The sequence below is a fragment of the Melanerpes formicivorus genome, unplaced genomic scaffold, assembly GCF_026170545.1.
Source record: "Melanerpes formicivorus ecotype bairdi unplaced genomic scaffold, bMelFor1.0.p_v2 SCAF_177, whole genome shotgun sequence".
NCBI classification, from domain to species: Eukaryota; Metazoa; Chordata; class Aves; order Piciformes; family Picidae; genus Melanerpes; species Melanerpes formicivorus.
Genome location: NW_027142529.1, coordinates 288,672 through 311,283, shown reverse-complemented (window position 1 = coordinate 311,283; position 22,612 = coordinate 288,672). Strand labels below are relative to the sequence as shown.

Here is a 22,612-nt window from a genome sequence, read left to right as displayed (position 1 = left end):
TGCCAAGCTGTGGCCAGAGGGTTGGATAGAATTGGGCAGTTTCCATGGCTGTGCTGTTCAGAGCTGCATCCTACAGTGCAAAGCATCCAATCCACAACAATCCATAGTGCGCCTGGGCCACGGGAGCCAAGCAACCTCCCTAGGCCAAAGCTTCCTCCAGAGCTCCACCAAAGCTTCCTCCAAAGCTCCACCAAAGCAGGCCAGAACCCCAGGCCCCAAATGCCTTCCCCCTCCCCCATGCCTCTCTGCCCCTCCTCCCCCCATACCCAAGAGCTGCAGTTACAGATTCTGGTAGGCAGCTCCCAGGTGAGCCAGGCCGCTGCAGGCTGCAGTTGGCAGCACTGCCAAGGCCTCAAACCTCCTCTGCAGAGAGAGATCCCAGAAGATGTTCCTGGGAGCAGAGAGGAAGGGCAAAGGAAGTTGGAGAGCCTGTGCTGTTCCTTTGTAGAGAGTGGGTGCAGGCCTTGTGGGAACAAACTAAGCTAGATGACACTTTGTGGTGTCCCTCTGTACTCTGCTGTCTGTTCTGGAGGTCTCTACTCTCTGGTGTAAGACATCCGAGTGCCTTCCACCCATCACAGGGATTCTCTTCCATGCTCCCATCCAGGGGCTTCTGTTGGGCCCTGATGGATGTGTAGATCAGCCCTGGTGATGTTGTAGGACCCTGTGGACTCTGAGACGGCAGCAAGTGAGTGGAGATGGAGCACTAGATGGAGAGACGGAGGGTGAAGGCTGCAGGGGGTGGGAGAGCTTACTTCAGCAGCTGTGTGGCTCTGCCTGGCTCCTACCTCCAATGGTGCTGGCAGCAGCTGACCCCAGAAGCTCAAAGCCCCAAACCCTGCCTGGCTCAGGACAGTCCCCTCACCCCTCCTGACATCCAGCACAGCCCAAGCAGGCACTCAGGGCTCCTAGCCACACAGCCCAGGCATAGCCCATGGTAGGAGTCACCTGAGGTTTCACTCCCTCTCTATCCCACTTGCTCTCATCAGTTGCTGCCTGAGGTGGCTGCAGGGTCCCTCCCCAGGCCTCATCTGTAACCCCTCCTTGGCTTGGTGCTGTTCTTTCAGCCCTCCAGCTGATCCCAGCCTTTAGTCTCAGGCCCCTTCCATTCTTGTGCTGCTGCTTCCAGCCCAGTTCCTTAGATGCTTCCTCAGCCACAGCATTTCCCACTCCACCCTTCCAGCTGCAGTGGCAGTGGAGGTGGGGGACACAGGGCCATGGGATAGCCAAGGCAGTAGGGACATGGATGAGCTGGGAATTAGGGAAAGGCCTGAGAATGCTCAGGCAGGAATTAGGCCTTGTCCCCCCAAAAAGGGGAGAGGATGCAGGGCCCAGGTGGCAAATGAGTGTGCAGGAAATGGCAGAATCTGGCAGCATTTGAGGAGGTGAAAGGAGTGAATTGTGCTTCAGCTCTGCCTGTGTCAGCTGGGAGATGAACAGCAGCCCATGGGCACTGTGCCCTCCCATCCAACCTCATTTTCTCTTGGGGGTGTAGTGGCAGCTCCAGGAGAACTGCAAAGAGCAAGCTGAGAGAAATGGTCAGGGAGAGAAGGAAGCCAAACCCTTTCCAGTGAGTCCCTTTGGGCTGCAGGTGTGTGAAGGGTGCTGGAGGTGTGAGGTTTGGGCAGGAGTCAGACTCCTCTAGCATCCCAGTGAGGGCTGAAGAGGTTTAACAAGAAGCTGCCCAAGTCCCTTCCCCCTTTGCTGCATCTGCAGAGATCATTAACCTCCCTTTGTCTGTGTCCTGAGGACTGCTGTGAACTACTCTTGGGGAGTGGGCAGCAGAGAGGTGTGTGCAGGGCAGAGGTGAGCACAGGGTGGGTGTGGTGGGGCCAGGGCCAGGGAGGAGAGCTGGGTCCAGAGCAAAATCTGCTGGCAAATGCAGCTGCAGGCAGCAGAGGCCTGGGCAGGCTGTGGGAGACAGCTTTAGGCAAGGCCTGGGAGAGGCTGTGTGAAGGCAGCTGTGTTGTGGTGCTGGCCTGCAGCTGTCTGCTGGGGGCTGTGTGCTGGGCAAGGAGCTGAGTCTGTACTTGTTGAGGCCTCCTATCTTGAGCAGCCCTGGCTGTGTGCTGTGCCTGTGCTGCTGGGTTTGGTAGCTGCCCCCAGCAAGGCTGAGCTGTGCTGCCTGGTCCTGGGCAGTTCTGAGCCATCCCTTGCAGGTCAGTGCTCTCCTCTGAGCCCTCTGCTTCTCTCTTGCAGGGACTGAGTCCTTCTCCCACCATCATCCCTGCCCCTGTGTGCTGGGGAACAGCGGAGTTTCCAGATCTGTCCCTTGGAGCAGCCCAGCAGGTAAGGAACCCAGAGTGGGGCAACAGGAGGACCCCAGGCCCCAGAGCATCTCTCAGTCTTCTCCAGCTCCTCCTGCCCCCCAGGGTCTCTAAGGGACATCAGCTGTGATGAGAGCCTGGGAACTCTCCAGGCTGCTGGGGGTCAGTTTTGTGCAGGAGGTGATTTTTGGGGTTGGGGTGTGGAGGGTGGTGGGAGAAGGTTGGAGGTGGTTTGGTCTTCCCTTGTTCAGTGCTGCTGCCTCCATTGTGTGAGCCAGGGGAGATCAAAGGACAGGGCCTGGGCCAGGAACTACCCTTCCAATGCCACCATGCTTGAGGAGAGCGGGACAAGGCCACTTGTAAGCCCCAGGGTACCTCTGGCCACTGATCACAGGAACCTGGGGTCTCAGCACAGGTATTAGTGTTCTGTGCCCACACCACTGCAAAAAAGTTATGTTTGAGGTTCCCTCTACATTCTTCCCTCCAGCTGGGAGTTGGGAGGTGTTGGGAGTCTGGGACTGTGATGACCCAGGCAGGATCGCAGTGTTTGAGGTCCTGGGCTCAGGTGTTTCCATCTTCCCTATTGCAGAGCTGTGACCCCTTCCTGGCACAGTATGGCCTCACAGGACCCAGACAAGAGCTGGGAGGAGAAGCAGCACCCAGAGATCAAGTTGGAGCTGCCAACATGCAGCCCCAAGGGAGAGGAGGATGAGGAGGTAGGGATCAAGAGGGAGGATGCTGCTGCTGACAAGAATGATGACTATGAGGAGAATGAGTATGAAGAGGAAGATAAGGATGAGGATGAAGGTGACCAGGATGAGAAGGAATGTATGGAGGAGGATGAAGCCAGAGCAGGTCCCTCAGGGCCACACAAGCAGCTGAATCAGTGCCCTGACTGTGGGCAGAGCTTCCCACATGGCTCAGAGCCACTGAAGCACCACTGCCCACACCCTGGCCCCTGGCCCTTTGTCTGTGGGAACTGTGGCAAGAGGTTCAAACGGAGCTGTGATCTCACCCGGCACTGCCTCACCCACACTAGAGGAAAGGCTTTCACCTGTGCTGACTGTGGCTACAGCTTTACACGGCACTGTCATCTCACACGGCACTGCCTCACCCACACTGGGGAAAAGGCCTTCTCCTGTGACATCTGTGGCAAGAGCTTCACTCACATGTCCACCCTCAGGCAGCACCAGAGTGTGCACAGCACTGGAAAGTCTTTCACCTGCAGGGACTGCACCAAAACCTTCAAAACCAGCCGCAGTCTCACCATCCACCGCCGCATCCACACTGGAGAAAAGTTGTTCCCCTGTGCTGAGTGCGGCAAGAGCTTCACCACCAGCACTGTGTATCTCCAGCACCGACTCATCCACAGTGGGGACAAACCCTACAGCTGTGCCGACTGCTGCAAGAGCTTTGCCTGCAGCTCTAACCTCACTGAGCACCTCCGTACCCACACTGGTGAGAGGCCGTACAGCTGTGCCCACTGCGGCAAGCGTTTTGCCTGGAGGTCTAACCTCACTCAGCACCTTCGCACCCACACCGGTGAGAGGGCGTACAGCTGTGCTGAGTGTGGCAAGACTTTCACTCACAAGTCTTCCCTCACCAAGCACCGCAGTGTGCACAGTACTGAGAAGTCCTTCACCTGCAGAGACTGCGGCAAAAGTTTCAAAAGCTGCTCCACCCTCACCATCCACCGCCGTATCCACACCGGAGAGAATCTGTTTCCCTGTGCTGAGTGTGGCAAGAACTTCACCAACAGCACGAAATTCATCCAGCACCAACTCATCCACAGTGGTGACAGACCGTACAGCTGTGCCGACTGCGGCAAGAGATTTAGATTCCTTTCACATCTCACCCAGCACCATCCTGTACACATTAGTGAGAAGCCTTTCACCTGTGCCGACTGTGGCAAGGGATTCACTCGGAAGGGACAACTCACCCAGCACCATCTTGTGCACACAGGCGAGAAGCCTTTCACCTGTGCCGACTGTGGCAAGAGATTCACTCGGAAGGGACAACTCACCCAGCACCGTCTTCTGCACACAGGCGAGAAGCCTTTCACCTGTGCTGACTGCGGAAAGGGATTCACCCAGAAGAGATACCTGAACTGGCACCTTCGTGTGCACACCGGACAGAAGTAGTTCACCTGTGCTGACTGCGAGAAGAGCTTCACGCAAAGGGATACCTCACTAATCGCTGCTGCAGCCACACCAGTGAGCAGGCCACAGTGCAGAGGAGGTGCAAATAGATCTACCCTGGGTCGATTGGCATAATTCTAACCTGCCTGAGAGCCTTTCCAGCAGATTGAACCAGAATCTCTTCCTTTCCCTCTGCATTTTTCAGAGGCTGGGGGATCTGGCAGAAATACATGCCTCCTGCCCTTCTGAACACCAATTAGTGCTGATGAGAACAATTGCAGTGCTGAGTCAGCACAACTGTAGCAGACATTAGAGCTGGGCTGAACTTTGCCAGGGTTTTTCTGGTTCTTCCCCAATTTCTGTCTCCCTGGGATAAAAATCCCTCTGTCCGTTGCCCAGTTGTGTTGATACAAAGCCAAAGTTACCCAAATCCTGTCTGTTTGCTTTTCTTTCAGACATTCCTGCCCACAATGCCCAAATGTTAAGGGCATTTGTTCCCTAGGAATGGGTCTGGAGCTGTGTGCCCAGTTCAGGGAGGTGAAAATGAGATTGTCAAAAGAGTCTTGAGAGTGTCTTGCTGGGAGTGGTCTCAGGGACATCTCAGAGTGATTTTTTCATTGTGTCAAGGGATATTATGTGTTCTGGGAGGCCTGGAGGGTTCTAGGACTGATTTTCAGAATCATTGGAGGGTATAGAGGGGATCTCAGGAAGGTCTTTGGAAGCCCTCAGAAAGCTTCTGTCAGCTTTCCACTACAGGGCTCTGGTTCTTTCCAGCAGGCCTGGGGCTTCCAAAAGCCTTCTCCCTAGCTCAGCAGTGTTCCTGATGCATTCCTGCTGACCTGGGGCTTCCCTCAAGCTTTCCACTCACCCAGAAATGGGAAGAGATTTCTTTGAGTGTTAAAAAGGTTTTAGGAGCTTTAAGACTGTAAAGAGTGAAAACACTGCAAGAAAGGATGCTGTGCCTGACCACAGTGCCCAGAAATGATCGCCGAGGATGTTTGTCTTACACTTGTATCTCAGCTTGGCTCTGCAGCTCTAAGCAATGTGCCTGGCAGAACTGAGCTGTTGCTACGCAAGCTGGAGCTGGCTGAGCTGCTGCACAAATCCACAAGTTCTGTGCTCAAGATGCTGCCTTGGGAGCTGAAAGTGCCTGTGCAAATGTCATGGTCTTAAGCTGGAGAGACCTCTCCCCACAAATAACTGCCACAGGCACAGTTTGGAGATATCCAATGTGCAGAGAATAGAATAGAATAAACCAGGTTGGAAGAGACCTTCAAGATCATCGTGTCCAACCTATCATCCAACACCACCTAATCAACTAAACTATGCAACCAAGCACCCTATCAAGTCTCCTCCTGAACACCTCCAATAATGGTGACTCCACCACCTCCCCAGGCAGCCCATTCCAATGGGCAATCACTCTGTCTCTGTAGAAATTCCTCCTAACCTCCAGCCTAAACCTCCCCTAGTGAAGCTTGAGACTGTGTCCTCTTATTCTGGTGCTGGTTACCTGGGAGAAGAGAACAAACCCCACCCGGCTGCAACCTCCCTTCAGGGAGTTGGAGAGAGCAATAAGCAACCTCTTCTCCAGGCTAAGCAACACCAGCTCCCTCAGTCTCTCCTCATAGGGCTTGTGTTCCAAACCCCTCACCAACTTTGTTGCCCTTCTCTGGACACCTTCCAGCAAGTCAACCTCCTTCCTAAACTGAGGGGCCCAGAACTGGACACAGCACTCAAGGTGTGGCCTAACCAGTGCAGTGTACAGGGGCAGAATGACTTCCCTGCTCCTGCTGGCCACACTGTTCCTAATTGTGCTGGGTTAACACCCATTCTGAAAACAAAAAAACAAAGCAGGGAGGAGGGCTTGCTGGTACTTTGCCTTCCCTGCAGGGTGTTTTTCCCCCTGGGAAGCTGAATCTGTTCCACTCCCCCCTCCCTGCCCAAATAGGGCATGAAAAGCAGGACATTGCAGCTGTTAGCTCTCCTTTTTGGCTCCTGCCTCCCCTGGATGAGAGCTACTGTGGCTGCTTTCCAGCTCCTCCACCACCTGGTCAGGTCTGATCCTTCTCCCTGCTGCCTCTGTGCCTCTTCAGAGAGAGACTGGTTTTGTATTATTCTTTTTTGTCCCCCTTCCATCCATCCTTGTTCCTTGCCCTTGTAAACCTTACCTCTTATTGTTATATATCTATTGTTTAAAGAAAACTCTTCACCTCTCTACTTCCAAACCAACTCCAAATTATTGTTTGGTGAATTTGCTCCTTCCTTTTTTTTTTCCCTCTCTGTTGGGAGGGAGGAGGGGGGAGTGGGGGAGAGATTCTCAGCCTTTTCCCCATCTGAGCTCTTAACTCCCAGTTAAGGCTTAAATCGTCACAATGGGGAAAGCACAACCTAGTGACTTGTCCAGATGCACCTTGTTTCTTGGCATTGACCTTCTGTGGGAGGGATGCTTCAAGGAACCTAAGGGGCACAAGTAGGCATTTGGGGTGGCAGCTGTAGAGACTACAGGCAAAGAACAGCTGTCCACCATGCCCAAGCTGTCGGATGACCCCTCCGTAGTGGGCAGCCATAAGGTGCAGGATTTGAAGTTCCCTCTTGCCTCTGGCATAGTACATCGCAGGCAATCCAGGACCAACAGGGACTCTCTGCACCCCATACACCAACTGATTCAACAACTGGAGAGCCAGAAGGTGATCAGCAAGGCTCACTCACCCTTCAACAGCCCGATATGGCCAGTGTGGAAGGCAAATGGGGAATGGAGACTGACCGTGGACTACTGGGGCCTGAATGAAGTGACTCCTCCAATCAGCGCTGCCATGCCAGACATGCTGGAGCTCCAGTATGAGCTGGAATTGAAGGGGGCCAAGTGGTATGCCACAAGTGACATTGCTAATGCCTTTTTCTCCATCCCCATTGCAGAAGAATGCAGGCCACAGTTTACTTTCACCTGGAGGGGAGGACAGTACCAATGGAATGAGTTGCCTCAGGGCTGGGTCCATAGCTCAACCATCTGCCATGAGGTGATCCAGACTGCCTTAGAGAAAGGTGGAGCCCCTGAGCATCTGCAGTTAATTAATGACATCATTGTATGGGGTGAGACAGCAGAGGAAGTTTACCAGAAGGGTAAGAGGATAATTGACATCCTGCTGGAGGCTGGCTTGGCCATCAAGAGAAGCAAGGTCCAAGGGCCTACTAGGGAGATCCAGTTCCTGGGTGTTCAATGGCAGGATGGCTGTCGCCACATCCCTCAGGAGATGGTGAACAGGGTAGCCACTATGGTGCAACCCAGGAACAAGAAAGAGACACAGTCCTTTTTGGGGCTTGTGGGCTTCTGGAAAATGCACATTCCCAGGTACAGTCAAATTGTGAAACCTCTCTTCCATGTAACAAGGAAGAAAAATGATTTTGTGTAGGGACCTGAGCAGCAGGTGGCGTTTGATCAGGTAAAACAAGAGGTGGTCCATGCTGTACACTGCGACCGGTGAGAATGGTCCTATGTGGAGCTTGTGGCAGAAGGTTGCTGCTGAAACAAGGGGCAGGCCCCTAGGTTTCTGGAGGAAGGGCTAAAAAGGCTGTGAGGCCAACTACAGCATGACAGAGAAGGAAATCCTAGCTGCCTATGAGGGTGTCCAGGCTGCCTCTGAGGTCATTGGGACTGAGTCACCTCTATTTCTAGCTCCAAGGTTTCCAGTCCTGACCTGGATGTTCTAAGGGAGAGGATCAGCCCCACATCATGCCACAGATGCCACCTGGAGCAAGTGGATGGCCCTGATAACTCAGTGAGCTCAGATAGGGAGCTTCAAATGCCCTGGCACAGTGGAAGTGATCCCCAACAGGCCAGAGGGTGCTGACTTGGGAATGCCACCAGGCCAGACAGTGAGCTGTGCTGAGGAGGCTCCCCCATACAATGATCTCCCTGACAACGAGAAGGGCTATGCTCTATTTACAGATGGGTCCTGCTGGCTTGTAGGAAGCAAGCGGAGATGGAAGGCAGCTGTCTGGAGCTCAACAAGGCAAGTGGCAGAAGCAAGGGATGGAGAAGGTGAATCCAGTCAGTACGCAGAGGTAAAAGCTGTCCAGCTGGCCCTGGATATAGCAGAACGAGAGAACTGGCCAGTGCTGTACCTCTACACTGACTCCTGGATGGTAGCCAATGCCTTGTGGGGGTGGCTGAAGGAATGGAGGAGGAACGAGAGGCAGAGAAAAGGGAAGCCTGTTTGGGCCGCTGACCTGTGGCAAGACATCGCTGCCCACCTGGACAGGCTGCCAACAAAGGCACGGCACATGGCTGCACACATCCCCAAGAGCAGAGCTACAGAGGAGCACAAGCACAACCACCAAGCAGACCTGGCTGCTAAAATCTCCCAAATAGACTTGGACTGGGAACACAAGGGTGAGCTGTTCTTAGCTTGCTGGGCCCATGACACTTCTGGCCACCAAGGGAGAGATGCCACATCCCGGTGGGCTGGGGACAGATCAGTGGACACCTCCATGGAGGCCATCTCACAGGTCATCCATGAGTGTGACATCTGTGCTGCCATCAAGCAGGCCAAGTGCATGAAGCCTCTGTGGTATGGGTCGAAATATAAATATGGAGAGGCCTGGCAGATCGACTACATCACCCTTCCTTGGTCTCACAGCAGCAAACATCACCTACTGACCATGGTGGAGGAAAGTACAGGGTGGCTGGAAACCCACCCAGCACCTCATGCCACTGCCTGCAACACCATCCTGGGCCTAGAGAGACTTGTCCTGTGGAGACACAGCATCCCCAGGAGGATTGAATGGGACAATGGAAGCCACTTCAGGAACCATCTCCTAAGGGATTGGGCAAAGGAACATGGGGTTGAGTGGATTTACCACATCCCATACCATGCACCAGCTTCAGGGAAGGTCGAGAGCTATACTGGCTTGCTAAGGACCACCCTAAAAGCCATGGGACCTTTAGGAAATGGGAAAGACACCTAGCTCAAGCCACTTGGTTAGTGAACAGCAGAGGATCTGTGAACTGAGCTGGTCCTGCCCAGTCCGACCTGCTGCAAACAGAGGATGGAGATGGAGTTGCTGTGATTGCTGAGAAGAACCTGCTGGGGAAGTCGGTGTGGGTTTCCCCTGCTGCTGGTGAAGGCAAACCAACCCGAGGGGTGGTCTCTGCTGAGGGGCCTGGTTAAGGCTCTCAGTTAAGGCTCAAACCACCACACTTGCTTTGGAAAAAAGTCAACCAGAAAAGGCCATGGTGAAGATCTCTGCTCTTCCAGTCTGGAATAGGACTGCAGGTACAGGATCAGCTTCCCAGGGAGGAGTGAAACTGGTTGCAGAAATAGCTGCTCAGGAGGGAATGGCTCCAGGCATGGTCTTTGCCTCAGAAGGAGGAGTGGGCACAGCACTGAACACAAGCTGTTGTGTTTCCATGGATCAGAGAGGAAGGACATCCATAGACATGGGTGAGAGATGGGAACAAAGCAGGATTGTGCAGGAAGGAGGAGCCAGCACAAGTTCTGCACCATGAGGGTAGTGGAATACCGGAACAGGTTGCCCAGGGAGGTAGTTGTGATCCCATCCCTGGAGATATTGAAGGTGAGGCTTGACAGTGCTCTGGGCAACCTGATCTAGTTGAGGATGTCACTGGGAAGGCTGGATAAGATAAACTTTGGAGGTCCCTTCCAGCCCAGCCCATTCTGTGATCAGTGAGATATGGGAACCAAGCAGATGCTGCATGAAGTGCAGAAGGAAGACACCACCTGGGGCTTCTCAGAGCTCTAGGCCTGGCTATGGTTGTGGATTCCTGCCTTGGGCTTCAGTCTCAAGAAGTTGGTTGGAGCAATAACCCTGAGCTTGTTCCCCTTTGTTTGCATGGCTGTTAGAGTGCAGGGCATGTGTGAGTGCTGGTCTGCTTGAGGGAGCAGAACAGGGGACAGCAAAGACCTCTCTGGGAAGAGCTGGGGCAAATGTCACCTTCAAGAGCAGGCCCTAAGCCTCTGTATTCTCCTAAGCTCCCATTTCAATGACCAGGCCTAAGGCCTGTCTGCATTTCATAGAGCAATACTGAGCAAGAGTTTACTGAGGTTCTTCTCCCTATTCCAAATGTCCTGGGATGGAACAAACCCTGCACACAGGGAAGAAGGCCAACTGCAGATGGATTGTGGCAGGAGAAAAGTGGCCAGACACAGGAATTGTCCTCTCCCAGACTCAACACTGTGTGGCCACATCTGGATTCCTGGTATCTGGGTGCAGAGTTCAGAAGTCCAAAGGGGAAGCCAGGAACTGGGGAGGCTGCAGAGGAGATTTTCCAGGATGGGGATTGACATCTCTATGGAGAGGCTGAGTGCTTGGCTGCTTCAGCCTGCTGAATGGAGGCTCAGGGCACTGACAGAGCAGTGTGCACATGGCTGAAAGGTGGTTTCAGAGAGGATGGAGATCTTCTGGAGAGTGGAAAGAGATCAAAACCTTCAGAAAGTGCAGCTTGGAAGGTTGAGAGTGGAGATGAGGCCAAAGAAATGTCCCTCAAAGCGCAGAGCTGCTATGCATGAGGCCATCCAGAGGTGTTGGGAAATAGCAGGGAGAGCTGAGACAGCTCAGGGAAGGGATGGAAATGGCAGGGGGAGAGCTGGCTGGGGAAGCAAGATTGGTGTCAGCAGCCTGAAGAGAAAGAGTTAAAGGCATGGGACAGTGTAGGAGAGGCTGCAGTGGGGATGGCCAAGGGCTCTGGCAAGCCTGAGAGGCCAAACAGGACCAAGGTCTTTGTCCACTTGGCTCTGGCAGTTGCCTCTGCCACCAAGGCCTGTGAGGAGAAACTTTGCTTTGAGGCTTTGAGGTTCTTCTAGTCCAAGGGCAGTGGTCAGGGTTTGGCTTTATGCTTCATAGAACAAAGGCATACTTTTCTGCCCTGTACTTTGCCTTTGTCTCCCTGCAATCCTGGCCTCTAACAAGCTGCTCTAACGAGTCCCTGGGGAGCCTTTGTCAGTAACAAGCCTCAGTGAGGCCAATCAGTGCTTCAAGGTACTTTGGAGTTTTCTTCTGCCTTGGACTTCTTGAGAGGCTTCTTGGCAGTACCTTGGCAGAGTCTCCTGGCAGTACCTGAGGATGATGTAATCAGCCCCAAATACTCCATGGGGCTCATTAAATACTGCTGAACCTCTAATTATTGCCAAGGTTTCTGCAGCTAATTGGAGAGGATTTTATTGCACAAAGCATCTGATAAAAATGATTTCACAAGGTGAATCATAGCCCTGACCCACAGGTGAGGGACAGGATCTGCCTTGCCAGGGACTGGGGGTCAGGGCTTGGCCCTTTGGATCAATGAAACCCCTCCAAGTTTCCTCAGGAGCGGAGCCACCTTTAGCTGCTTGTCCTGACCTGTCAGCACTGCCTCAGTTCTCTGCTCTCACCACAGCCTGGAGATGCTTCAGTGCCTCCTGTGATGCTTCCCTTGCATCCACTCTGCCCTGCTCTAACCAGACCCTGGGGACCCTTTCCCAGTATGCTTCACTGGGACCCATTAAGAGTAGAAGAAACTTCAGAGTTTGAATCTGACTTTGACTTCTGGAGAGGTTTCATCAGCTTCCTCTCAGTCCCTGGGGTTTACAGGGCACCAAAAGCCACCAGAAGAGTCATTAAAACACCTTGGGCTCGTCATTTGCTGCCCTATTGGGCTGGACTCCTGGGCTGGAAGGAACTGCTGGCAAGCAGGCAGTACTTCAGGAGACAGTTCTGGCCAGGAGCAGAATAGCACAGCAGGGCTGAGAACACTGCCAGAGGATCTCAGAGACATGAGGAAGGCAGAGAGAGCTTCAAGGTGGCCAGGACTGGGAGGGTGACTGAGAACTCACTGGAGGAGAAGACACTGCAGTCACTGATACAGTGAGGCTGTGGGTGCAGGACACTGCAGCTGTAGCTCCTGGAGGCATCTTCATCTCAGCAGCTGACACTCAGCTGAAGGCTCCTGGAGTGTGCACACAGAAGGAGAATGAAAGCCCTTCAGTTCCATCCTGTGAGCAGCAGTGAGCAGAGCTGGGTAAGGAGAAGGCTTCACCCCCAGCCCCTCTGCTTTTCTCTCTTCCCTTCAGTGTCTCTGCAGCACTGCAGGCCTGGTCCCTGTTTCTCCACCTCTCCATGGGTGTGGTGGTTTTAGGCAATGCCTTTAAAATTCAGTTACAGATTTGAGCAGAAAAGTAGAAACAAAATAAATAGATCACTCTTGGGTGTGAAAAGAAAAAGAAAAGATTATTCTAAACAAATGCATTGGATAAATATCTGGAACCAGAGGAGCTGTACCATAACAATTCTCTCTCTTCTCTTCTGAACTCAGCTGTTTTGCTTCGCTGGGGAGAGATCACCTGCTTTGGCTGGCCTTGGCTAAGTCTAACCCACTGCTTTTTTTCTCTCTTCACTCCTCTTTTCTCTCTTGGAACAGGGGGATAGGGGTTAGGGGCAGTGGAACAGGTGCCCTGGTCTATGACCAGAGGGGTGTCATGTCATTTGCTAATTGTAAATCCCTGTCTAATATTGTCACTCCTGGATGTTTTGTACCTGTTCATTGCATTCCATGGTAGAGTGTAGCTCTTGCTTGTCCATAAAGCTTCATTTGCTTCTGACTGAGCTGCTCTGGCAAAGATAATGCTGGGGGGAAATTTCAACCCACTATAATGGGACTCTTGTTCTCAGGGATTGGGCTGTTGGTCACTTTCTGTTCTGACTCCAAAGGAATCTTCATGGCAATTCTGGGTCCCAGCTGCATGTGAAGCTGTAATGAACTCTGCCATGGGTTGGTAGTGATGGGACTGAGCTGATCCACTCTTCATGCAGCTCAGGAAGGGAGGTTACGATGAGGCTGAGAGAAGTGTGCCCTAACTTGTCACTTCCTTTCCCTCCTTGGACAGGTCTCCATGGCCAGAGGCAGCAGATGGCCAACAGCAGCTCCATCACCCACTTCCTCCTCCTGCCATTCCCAGGCACAAGGCAGCTGCAGCTCCTGCACTTCTGCCTCTTCCTGGCCATCTACCTGGCTGCCCTGCTGGGCAATGGCCTCATCATCACCACCATAGCCTGGGACCACCACCTCCACACCCCCATGTACTTCTTCCTCCTCAACCTCGCCCTCACTGACCTGGGATGCATCTCTACCACTGTGCCAAAATCCATGGCCAATTCCCTGAGGGACACCAGGGACATCTCTTATGCAGGATGTGCTGCCCAGGTCTTTCTCTTTCCCTTTTTCATTTCAGCAGAGATTTATCTCCTCACCACCATGTCCTATGATCGCTATGTTGCCATCTGCAGACCCCTGCACTATGAGACCCTTCTGGGCAGCAGAGTTTGTGTCCACATCGCTGCAGCTGCCTGGACCTGTGGATTTCTCTATGCTCTGCTGCACACAGCCAATACATTTTCCTTGCCCCTCTGCCAGGGCAATGCTGTGGACCAGTTCTTCTGTGAAATCCCCCAGATTCTCAAGCTCTCCTGCTCAACATCCTACTTCAGGGAACTTTGGCTTCTAGTGCTTGGTTTGTCCTTAGCATTTGGCTGTTTCATGTTCCTTGTGGTGTCCTATGTGCAGATCTTCAGGGCAGTGCTGAGGATCCCCTCTCAGCAGGGACGCCACAAAGCCTTTTTCGCCTGCCTCCCTCACCTGGCTGTGGTCTCCGTGTGTATCAGCACTGGCTTCATTGCAAACCTGAAGCCTTCCTCCATCTCCTCCCCATCCCTGGACCTGGTGGTGTCAGTTCTGTACTCAGTGGTGCCTCCAGCAGTGAACCCTCTCATCTACAGCCTGAGGAACCAGGAGCTCAAGGCTGCCCTCAGCCAACTGATCCCTGGATACTTTCAGAAGCAATAAACTCTTTGTCTTCTCTTGCAGAGCAGTTCTGATGTTATTCAGTGCAGTCCCAGCCTGGCTGCCCGAGTTGTGGCTGCTGCTGGTGGTGTTCCCCTTGTGAGAATGTTGTTCCCACACAAATGTCTTTCTTCAGACCATTTCTAGTTCAGTGTTGTCCTCTGTGCTGTGACACAGAGGCTGCAGACATGAGGAGCTGTGCTCCCTGGGTGTTCAACAATAAAGTACCCTGCTTCTCTGTTTTCCTTCCTCTTGAGTTGCTTGTCTGAGTTGCTTCCTCCAAGGCTTCTGTGGAGCTGCAGGGCAGTGCCTGTGTGCAGAGGTGCAGGGGCAGAGTCCCAGCACAGCAGCAGTGCCAGCGAGCCCCAGAGCTTGGGCTCTTCTCAGCTGCTCTTTCTGCCCTTCCACCCTCTCCTGATGAACCTCTGTGCTGGGGCAAAGCCTGAGTGCTCTGGCAGCTTGGGCACTGTGCTGCTGTGTGGCAGTGCTGGGACTGCAGGTAGGGGCAGGCCAGGGCTGCTCCTGGTACAGAGCTGTGCTCCAGAGCAGCACTGCCATCAGAACAGGAGGTCTCCTCATGCCTTCATACCCCAACCCCCTCCCATTACACACTGCACCTACTCAGAGTCCAAACTGGATACCCTGACCCTCTTCCAGTATAGACTCAGCCCAAACATGGTTCCTTTAACCCCTCCCATTATAGATGTGGCCTCGTCCCAATATAAGCTAGCTCATATTTTCTTCTTCCTCTAAAGTCTGGGTCCCATCCCAGCACAGAATCTATACCCTGGCTCCCTTCCCAGTACTGAATGCATCCATCCCAGTACAAACTGCACACCCTCATGCCCTCCCAGTACAGTCTGGGCTCTGTCCCAGTCCAAACAGGATCCCTTTAATCCCTCCAAATTTACTTTGGGCCTCATCTCAGTAAAACCTTAATCCTCTCATCACTTCCAGTACAGGCTGGACCCTGTCACAGTCACAACTCCATACCCTAATCACATCGGAGTCCAGTCTGGGACATCTCCCAGTTCAAACTGGGTACCATTAACATCACCAAGTTCCACCCCATCCCTGTCCCAGTACAAACTGATTCCACTCATCCCATCCTTTGCTGTTTCATATTTTTGTCAGTGCTATAGACAGAGGGATGGAGACACCATCAGCAAGTGTGCAGATGGCACCAACCTGAGTGGTGCTGTTGAGATGCCAGAGGGACAGGATGGCATCCAGAGGCACTTGGACAAGCTGGAGAGGTGGTACCCAGGTGACCCTCATGAGGTTCAACAAGAGCAAGAGCAGGGTCCTGCAGCTGGGCTGGAACAGTCCCCACTATCAATACAGGCTGGGGGAGGAGGAGATAGAAAGCAGCAATGAGGAAAAGTACTTTGGGGTGGTGGTGATGGTGAAGCTGGCCAGGAGCAGGCAGTGTGAGCTTGCAGCACAGAAGGACAAGGGCAGCCTGGGCTGCATTCAAAGCAGCATGGCCAGAGATAGAGAGAGAGGATCCTGCCACTTTATGATGCTCTGTTGAGACCTCCCCTGGAGTACTGCATCCACCTATGAAGTCTCAACACAGGAAGGACATGGAGCTGATGGAGCAGGTCCAGAGGAGTGACTCAGAAATTATCAGGGACTTGGGGCAGCTCTGCTATGAGGACAGGCTGAAGGAGCTGGGGTTGATCAAACTGGAGAAGAGAAGGCTCTGGGGAGACCTAGTAGCTTCTTTCCAATGTCTGAAGTATACTGGATGGAGAGAGACTGTTTGCAAAGGCCTGCAGGGACAGGACCGGGGCAATGGCTTCAAACTAGAGCAGAGCAGATTGAGATTGAATGTGAGGAACAAGTCTGCACAGTGAGGGTAGTGGAACACTGGAACAGGTTGCCCGGGGAGGTGGTTGAGGCCCCATCCCTCCAGATATTCAAGGTGAGGCCAACAGGGCTGTGGGCAACCTGATCTAGTTGAGGATGACCCATTATGTCTGCAGGGGATTGGACTGGATGACTTTTGGAGGTCCCTTCCAACTCAGACCATTCTATGATTGGCCCCTGATGCCTCCTAGTAAAGTCTTGGACACCTCCCTGTAAGAGCTGACCCCATGGTCTCTCCCAGTAACACTGGGCCTTGTCCCAGTACACTCTGAAAACCTAATCCTCTCCCAGTACAGACTGGGCCCTTCCTGTCCAAACTGGATCCCTGCAGTCTGGGGCTGCCCAGGTCAGGAGAGACAGAGATCTGCTAGAGAGAGTCCAACAGAGGAAGGGACTTGAACATCTCTGTTGCCAAGCCACTATCCATTATTGACCTGGAGTCCTGGCTCACTGGGGAGGTTCCAGGGTAGTGGAGAGCAGCGAATGTGACACCCAGCTCCAAGAAAGGAAGAGAGGAAGATCCAGGAAACTATAGAGCTGGCAGTGTGAGCTGGGTAGCAGGGCAGGGCATGGAGCAGAGCATCTCCAGCACCATTACATGTCCTGGAGAGGACAAGCAGGGGATCAGGCCCAGTCAGCATGGGTTAATGAAGGGCAGGTCCTGCCTGACCCACCTATCTCTTTCTCTGACAGGATGAGTGACTGTTGGATGAGGGCAAGGCTGTGGGTATTGTCCACCTAGACTTTCCAAAAGCTTTTGGCACTGCTGCCCACAGAATTCTCCTGGGCAAAGTGGCTGCTCATGGCTTGGATGAGCAATGCTCTGCTGGATACAGCCCTGGCTGGGTGAAAGGGCCCAAAGAGTGGTGCTCAGTGGACATAAATCCAGCTGGTGGCAGGTCACAGGTGGTGTTCCTCAGGGCTCAGTGTTGGGACCACTTCTGTTTAACATCTTTACTGATGACCTTGGTGAAGACGCAGAGTGAGTCAGCAGTGAGTCAGCAGACGACACCAAGTTAGGTGGCAGAGTTGATCTGCATGAGGGTAGGGAGGCTCTGCAGGGGGACTTGGGTAGATTTGATCCATGGCCAACGTTCCCAGGAAGAGCTTCAAGATGGCCAAGTGCCAGGTCCTGCACTTGGTTCACAACAACCCCAAGCAATGCTAGAGGTAGTGTGGCTGGAGAGCTGTCTGGCAGAAAGATACCTGGGGGTGCTAATGGACAAGCAGCTGAATAGGAGCCAGCAGTGTGCCCAGGCGGCCAAGAAAGCCAAAGACATCCTGGCTGGGATCAGAAATGCTGTGTGCAGCAGGAGCAGGGAGGTGACTGTCCCCTGGGACTCAGCTCTGGGGAGGCCACACCTTGAGTGTTGTGTCCAGTTTTGGGCACCTCCATCCAAGAGATATGTGGAGGTGCTGGAGCCAGGGCAGAGGAGGGCAAGGAGCTGGGGAAGGGCCTGGAGAATAAATCTGATGAAGAGCAACTGAAGGAGCTGGGGCTGGTTGAAGTCAAAGCTCAGGGCACTACAGATGCAGTGTGCACCTGCTTGAAATCTGGGGATGATGCAGCTTCTGGTGGTTGTGTGAAGGGAAGAAAACTTCCATAGTGTGCAAATTTCAGGGTTCAGAGTGGAAGTGTCCTGGTTTGAGGCCAGGCAGATCCTCTCTTGCTCCTGAGAGCACACAGGAGGTGAGGATAAAGAAAAGTCACTCAAAGGGGATCCTTGTGGTCCAAGAGGCCCTGGCTCTGTGTTTCAAGAAATGGCCATGAAGAATAGAGACAGAGCAGGGAGGGTACAGAAATGTCATGGTGAGAGCTGCTAGGAACACAAGATGGGTGTCAAGAGCATGAACGTAATGAGCTGCAGGCATGGGAAAGTGTAGCACCACCTGCAAGGCTGAAAGCTCAACAGGACTGAGGTCTTTCTCCTCCTGTCTATGCCAGTTGGCTCTGCCTCCAAGGCCAGGGAGAGGAAACTTAAGCTTGAGACTCTCTGGATCTGACTGCTCAGGCTCTGTGGTCAGGGCTTGGCCTTTCTGCTGCAGAAACCAAACACAGTGTGGGGGACAGTGTAGGACAGCCTGTGGTGGGGATGGCAATGGGCACTGGCAAGGCTGGAAGTCATCAGGAGAACCCAAGGCTTTGCCTTCTTGGCTATGGCAGTCATCCACCACCACCAAGGCCTGTGAGGAGACTTTCTAAGGCACCAGGGGGTCCTCAGTGCTTCCTTAAACACCCCCAGGAAGGCTGGGGACTGTCATCCCCTTGTCCTTCTCTCAGCATCACAAACCCCACAGCCCACAGCACCTGAGGAGCCCTGACCCATACATGAGGGACAGGATCTGCCTGCCCAGGCACTGTGGTCAGGGTTTGGCCTTTCTGCTCCATAAACCAAACCCACAGTTTGCTCTCCTGCACTTTGCCTTTGTCTGCTGCAATCATGGCCTCCACTGAGCTGCTCTAAGGAGCCCTTGGGAAGCTTTGTTGGTAATGAGCCTCAGTGGGGCCAATCAGTGCTTCAAGGTACTTTGTGTTCTCCTTCTGACTTCTGAAGAAGTTTCTTCAGTCGTCTCTCAGTACCTGAGGTTCCTGCAATGAGTCCCAAGTGCCCTCAGGAGATGTTTGTGTCTCTGCAATCTTCTTCAGGATTTCAAAGTGCACCTCACAAAGCTCAATTTTTTTATGCCAAAGATAAAATATTGTACTCCATTTCAGTTTAGCTTGGAGATGATAATTCCCCAAGTGACACTGACCCAGGCTGTCTCAGCAGGACATCTGCACTTGCAGGAACATCTGTCCTTCAGTCTGACATTGAATGGACAACTTTGCTCCTCACCCTCCCCAACCTCCCCATTGCTGTCACTGCCCACCTGGGGCTTACAAGGTGATTCAGCAGAATGTGTTCTGATCCAAGAGCCTCTGAATGACAGAGTGGATAAGGACAAGGCTGACCCTGACTGGCTGCAAGGGATCCTGAAGTCAAATCTATTTCTGTGGCTGTGCCTGGAGAGAAGCACCAAGCACACAGACACAGGGACAGAGCTGGCTGTGTCCAGTGGAACATGGAAACCTTGCCCCTGGTGACAGCAAAGGTGTCTGTCCAAAGACACAGAGAGGTGTAGAGGAGGCTGGCCGAGAGGCTGCCTGGAGTTTGGTTGCCTTCTGCTGGAGTTCAAAGCAAACCCTCACAAAACTTTGGCATTTTTTGGCACAAGAACTGAGCCTGGAGAAGTCTGACTTGGTGCTGGCCCTTGGTGCAGGTTGTCCCTGAGGAATGTGTGAGTGGGGGAGATGCTGGACGCAGCTGCTGTGATTCAGGAGAGCTCCAAGGCTCTGGCTTTAGTGCCTGGACTGCCCCTGTGAATTGTCTCTGGGAGATGGGAGTGTTCCTCCATGGCCACACTCTGTCCTGCTCTCATCTGTTCTGCAGTGTTTGGCACACTGTGGGTTCGAGGTGCAGTGGTGGTGTTCAGTGGCCCCCAGTCAGCTGTGAGCTGCCACTATCTGTTTGCCTTTGTTCCTGGACAGCCAGGGGAATGAGAGTGGCTTGGGTTTGGCTGAGCTGGAGTTCATTCTGCCCAGAGCATCTTTCTAGTGCTGTGTTTTGCAGGGCTGCAGTTGGCTGTTGATACCACAGCCGTGTTTTGGCTGCTGCTGAACCAGCACCCAGGCTCTGCTTTCCAACATTTCCCTGCCCCAAGAGTGTGTTGAGGCCTGGGCAAGGTCTTGGGAAGGGACACAGCTGGATCAGTTGACCCAAACCAGTTGACGTGTCCAGAGAAGGGCCATGAGGATGATCAGAGGGCTGGAGCACCTCTCCTGTGAGGACAGACTGAAGGAGTTGGGGCTGTTCAGTCTGGAGAAAAGAAGGCTCCCAGGTGACATCATTGTGGTCTTCCAGTATCTGAAGGGGGCTACAAGAAGGCTGGGGAGGGACTGCTCAGGATCTCAGGTAGTGATAGGACTAGGGGGAATGGAATGAAGCTTGAGGTGGGGAGTTTCAGGCTGGATGTGAGGAGGAGGTTCTTCACCATGAGAGTAGTGAAGCCCTGGAATGTGTTGTCCAGGGAGGTGGTTGAGGCCCCGTCCCTGGAGGTGTTTAAGCCCAGGCTGGATGAGGCTCTAGCCAGGCTGATCTAGTGTGGGGTGTCCCTGCCCATGGCAGGGGGGTTGGAACTAGATGATCCTTGTGGTCCCTTCCAACCCTGACTGATACTATGATACTATGATACTATGACACTATGACACTATGACCCCAACTGGCCAAAGAGGTATTCCATGCCAGATGATATCAGCTGAGACACAGAAGCTGAGAGAAGGAAGTGTGGGGATATTGGTGCCGGGGGTCTGTCCTGCAGAGCAAGTACTCCATGTGTCAGACCCCTGCAGGCAGGGAGTTAGCGACTGCTGTGTGCTGATGGGCAGGAGAGAAGAACTTCTCTATTTGCTGTGGTGTCTGCACACAGCCTCTGCTTGTGCTGAGCATTAGGATTCAATAGATTCTACCTTATCACCAAACTTTGGTTCTATTTTCTCCTTGTCGTAGTTTGGGCTGGGTGCCCTCTGCTACAGGGGTGTTTCCTGTGTCCAGAAGTCCAGCCCAGTGGGTGGACACAGGAAATTAGGTTATTTCCTACCATGATCCCTTGCACCACTATAAGTTTCACGGCGGGGTCTGGCACTTCCTCTTTCCTTCCTCTCCGCCACCCGGTAACTGGGGTAGAGATCTCCTGGCCATGGGCCTGGTTAGGCCCAAGGCCACGGGGGGATGGGCAGTCTCAGATCTGGCCAGCTGAGACTAGCCTAGCGGGGGGGGGGTGGGGGGTGGGAAAGGAGGAGCCCTGGGGGTTTTGGGTGCACCCTCAGGTGGGGATGAGATTTCTCTGGGTCTGTTTTGGGGTCTCTCTCTTGTCACTGTGTTTCTAGTTTTCTGCACGCACTCACTGTTCCATTTAAACTTTCCATCACTTTTGCAATCCATTTGTCTTAGTCGTTATTTCTGCGCGTGGTGGGGAGGGGGTCTGCCCCAACCCATTACACTCCTCTGCTCTGTCCACCTAAACAGGGCAGTGATAGAGCAGCTTTGGTGGGCATTTGGCCCCCAGGTCACTGTGATGGGTTATGCCCATCCTGAAAGCAGGGGGGAAGGGTTGTGAGAGCCCCCTGGAAAACTGAGTTAGACTGTTCCACTCCCCCTCCCTGTCCAGCAAAACTATTAAAAGGAAGACACTGCAGCCATTTCCTCTTTTGCTTCTGCCTCACTGGGACAAAAGGACTAAGAGAGAGTCGCTGCTGGCTTCCTGGTTCTTTGCCATATGGTCAGGCCTGGTCTTTCTTCCTGCTGCACCCATGTCTCTCCAAAGGACAGTTGGTTTTGTATATCTCCCTATCCATCCTTGTTCCTTCCCCTTGTGAACCCTTCCTGTTACAGTGTTATATATACATATAGATATATATATACACACATATACATACATATATGAACCCAGAGCGTGGCTGAAGAGAGAGGAGGCAGCTTGAGGAGCGCAGCTCTGGGAGTTTTGCTTTCGGCTTTGCTTCCCTTGCTTTTCAGGCGGTAAGGGGCTGGTGGCTCGGGACTTCCCGGAGAGAGGAGGAGGGGCAGGGGGCTCGGGTTGCCTACATGCCGGAGGGCAGTGACGTAGCTGGGGGAGGGGTTGCCACGGAGACCGCGTGCAAACCAAACAGAACCCAGTGCGTGGCTGTAGAGAGAGGAGGCAGCTTGAGGAGCTCAGCTCAGCTCAGCTCAGCTCAGCCCAGCTCAGCCTTCTCACTGACAGGAAAAAAAAAAAAAAAACCACACCACGGGTGGAGAGGGTGGTTACTGCAAGATGGTCACTACTAGAGCAAAGGTTAACAGAAGGACAGTGGGCACCCAAACAGAGACCACACACAAGCATGCAGAGGTTCAGGTAGGTGGCTGCAGTGAGTGCTGGAGCCTGGCACTCGATATGGAGGCTGGAGGGAGCAGCTCCTGTGTCAGGTGTGAGCAGGTCAGTGATCTGATGAGCATGGTGGTCAAACTAAAAGAAGAGGTGGAAAGGCTAAGAGCTAGAAGAGATGGCGAGCAGAAAATTGACTATTCCCATAATGTAATCTCTTCTAAACCAGAACAGGGGGTAACAGTGGAACAGGGAGTTTGATACCTTCCCAGAAGCAAGATTCTCAACCTCCCTGTAGTAACCCCTATGAGCAGAGCCAATGGGAACAGGTCTCTGCCCGACGGAAGAAATGCAAACAAAGGAAGTCTGCTCCTGTGAGCAGCACACTGCCTCCAGTGCAGTTACAGAACAGGTATGAGGCTCTGCAGGAGGAACAGGTCATTGGTAAGGTCGAGGACTCAAGAAGGTCAGAAGCTGCACAATTGACAGGTTGCCTCAGGCCAGCCATCAAAACTTACCCAGAAAAGAAACCTCGCAGGGTCATCGTCATAGGAGACTCCCTACTGAGGGGAGCAGAGGGCCCAATATGCAGACCAGACCAATTT

General features: G+C 53.2%; 2 protein-coding genes and 1 pseudogene across 2 annotated transcripts; 2 read left to right on the top strand and 1 right to left on the bottom strand.

Annotated features, from left to right (window-relative positions):
* The window catches only part of LOC137457381 (zinc finger protein 585A-like), a 285,768-nt pseudogene that overhangs the window by 77,554 nt on the left and 185,602 nt on the right, over positions 1-22,612 (bottom strand).
* Positions 2,887-4,408, top strand: LOC137457378 (zinc finger protein 420-like). Its single transcript, XM_068169278.1, has one exon. The coding sequence runs from the start codon at positions 3,098-3,100 to the stop codon at positions 4,406-4,408; it is 1,311 nt and encodes a 436-aa protein (XP_068025379.1). The 5' UTR covers positions 2,887-3,097.
* LOC137457377 (olfactory receptor 14A16-like) lies at positions 13,305-16,808 on the top strand. Its single transcript, XM_068169277.1, has 2 exons — positions 13,305-14,195; positions 16,800-16,808. Exons 1-2 carry the CDS (start codon positions 13,305-13,307, stop codon positions 16,806-16,808), a joined length of 900 nt encoding a protein of 299 aa, XP_068025378.1.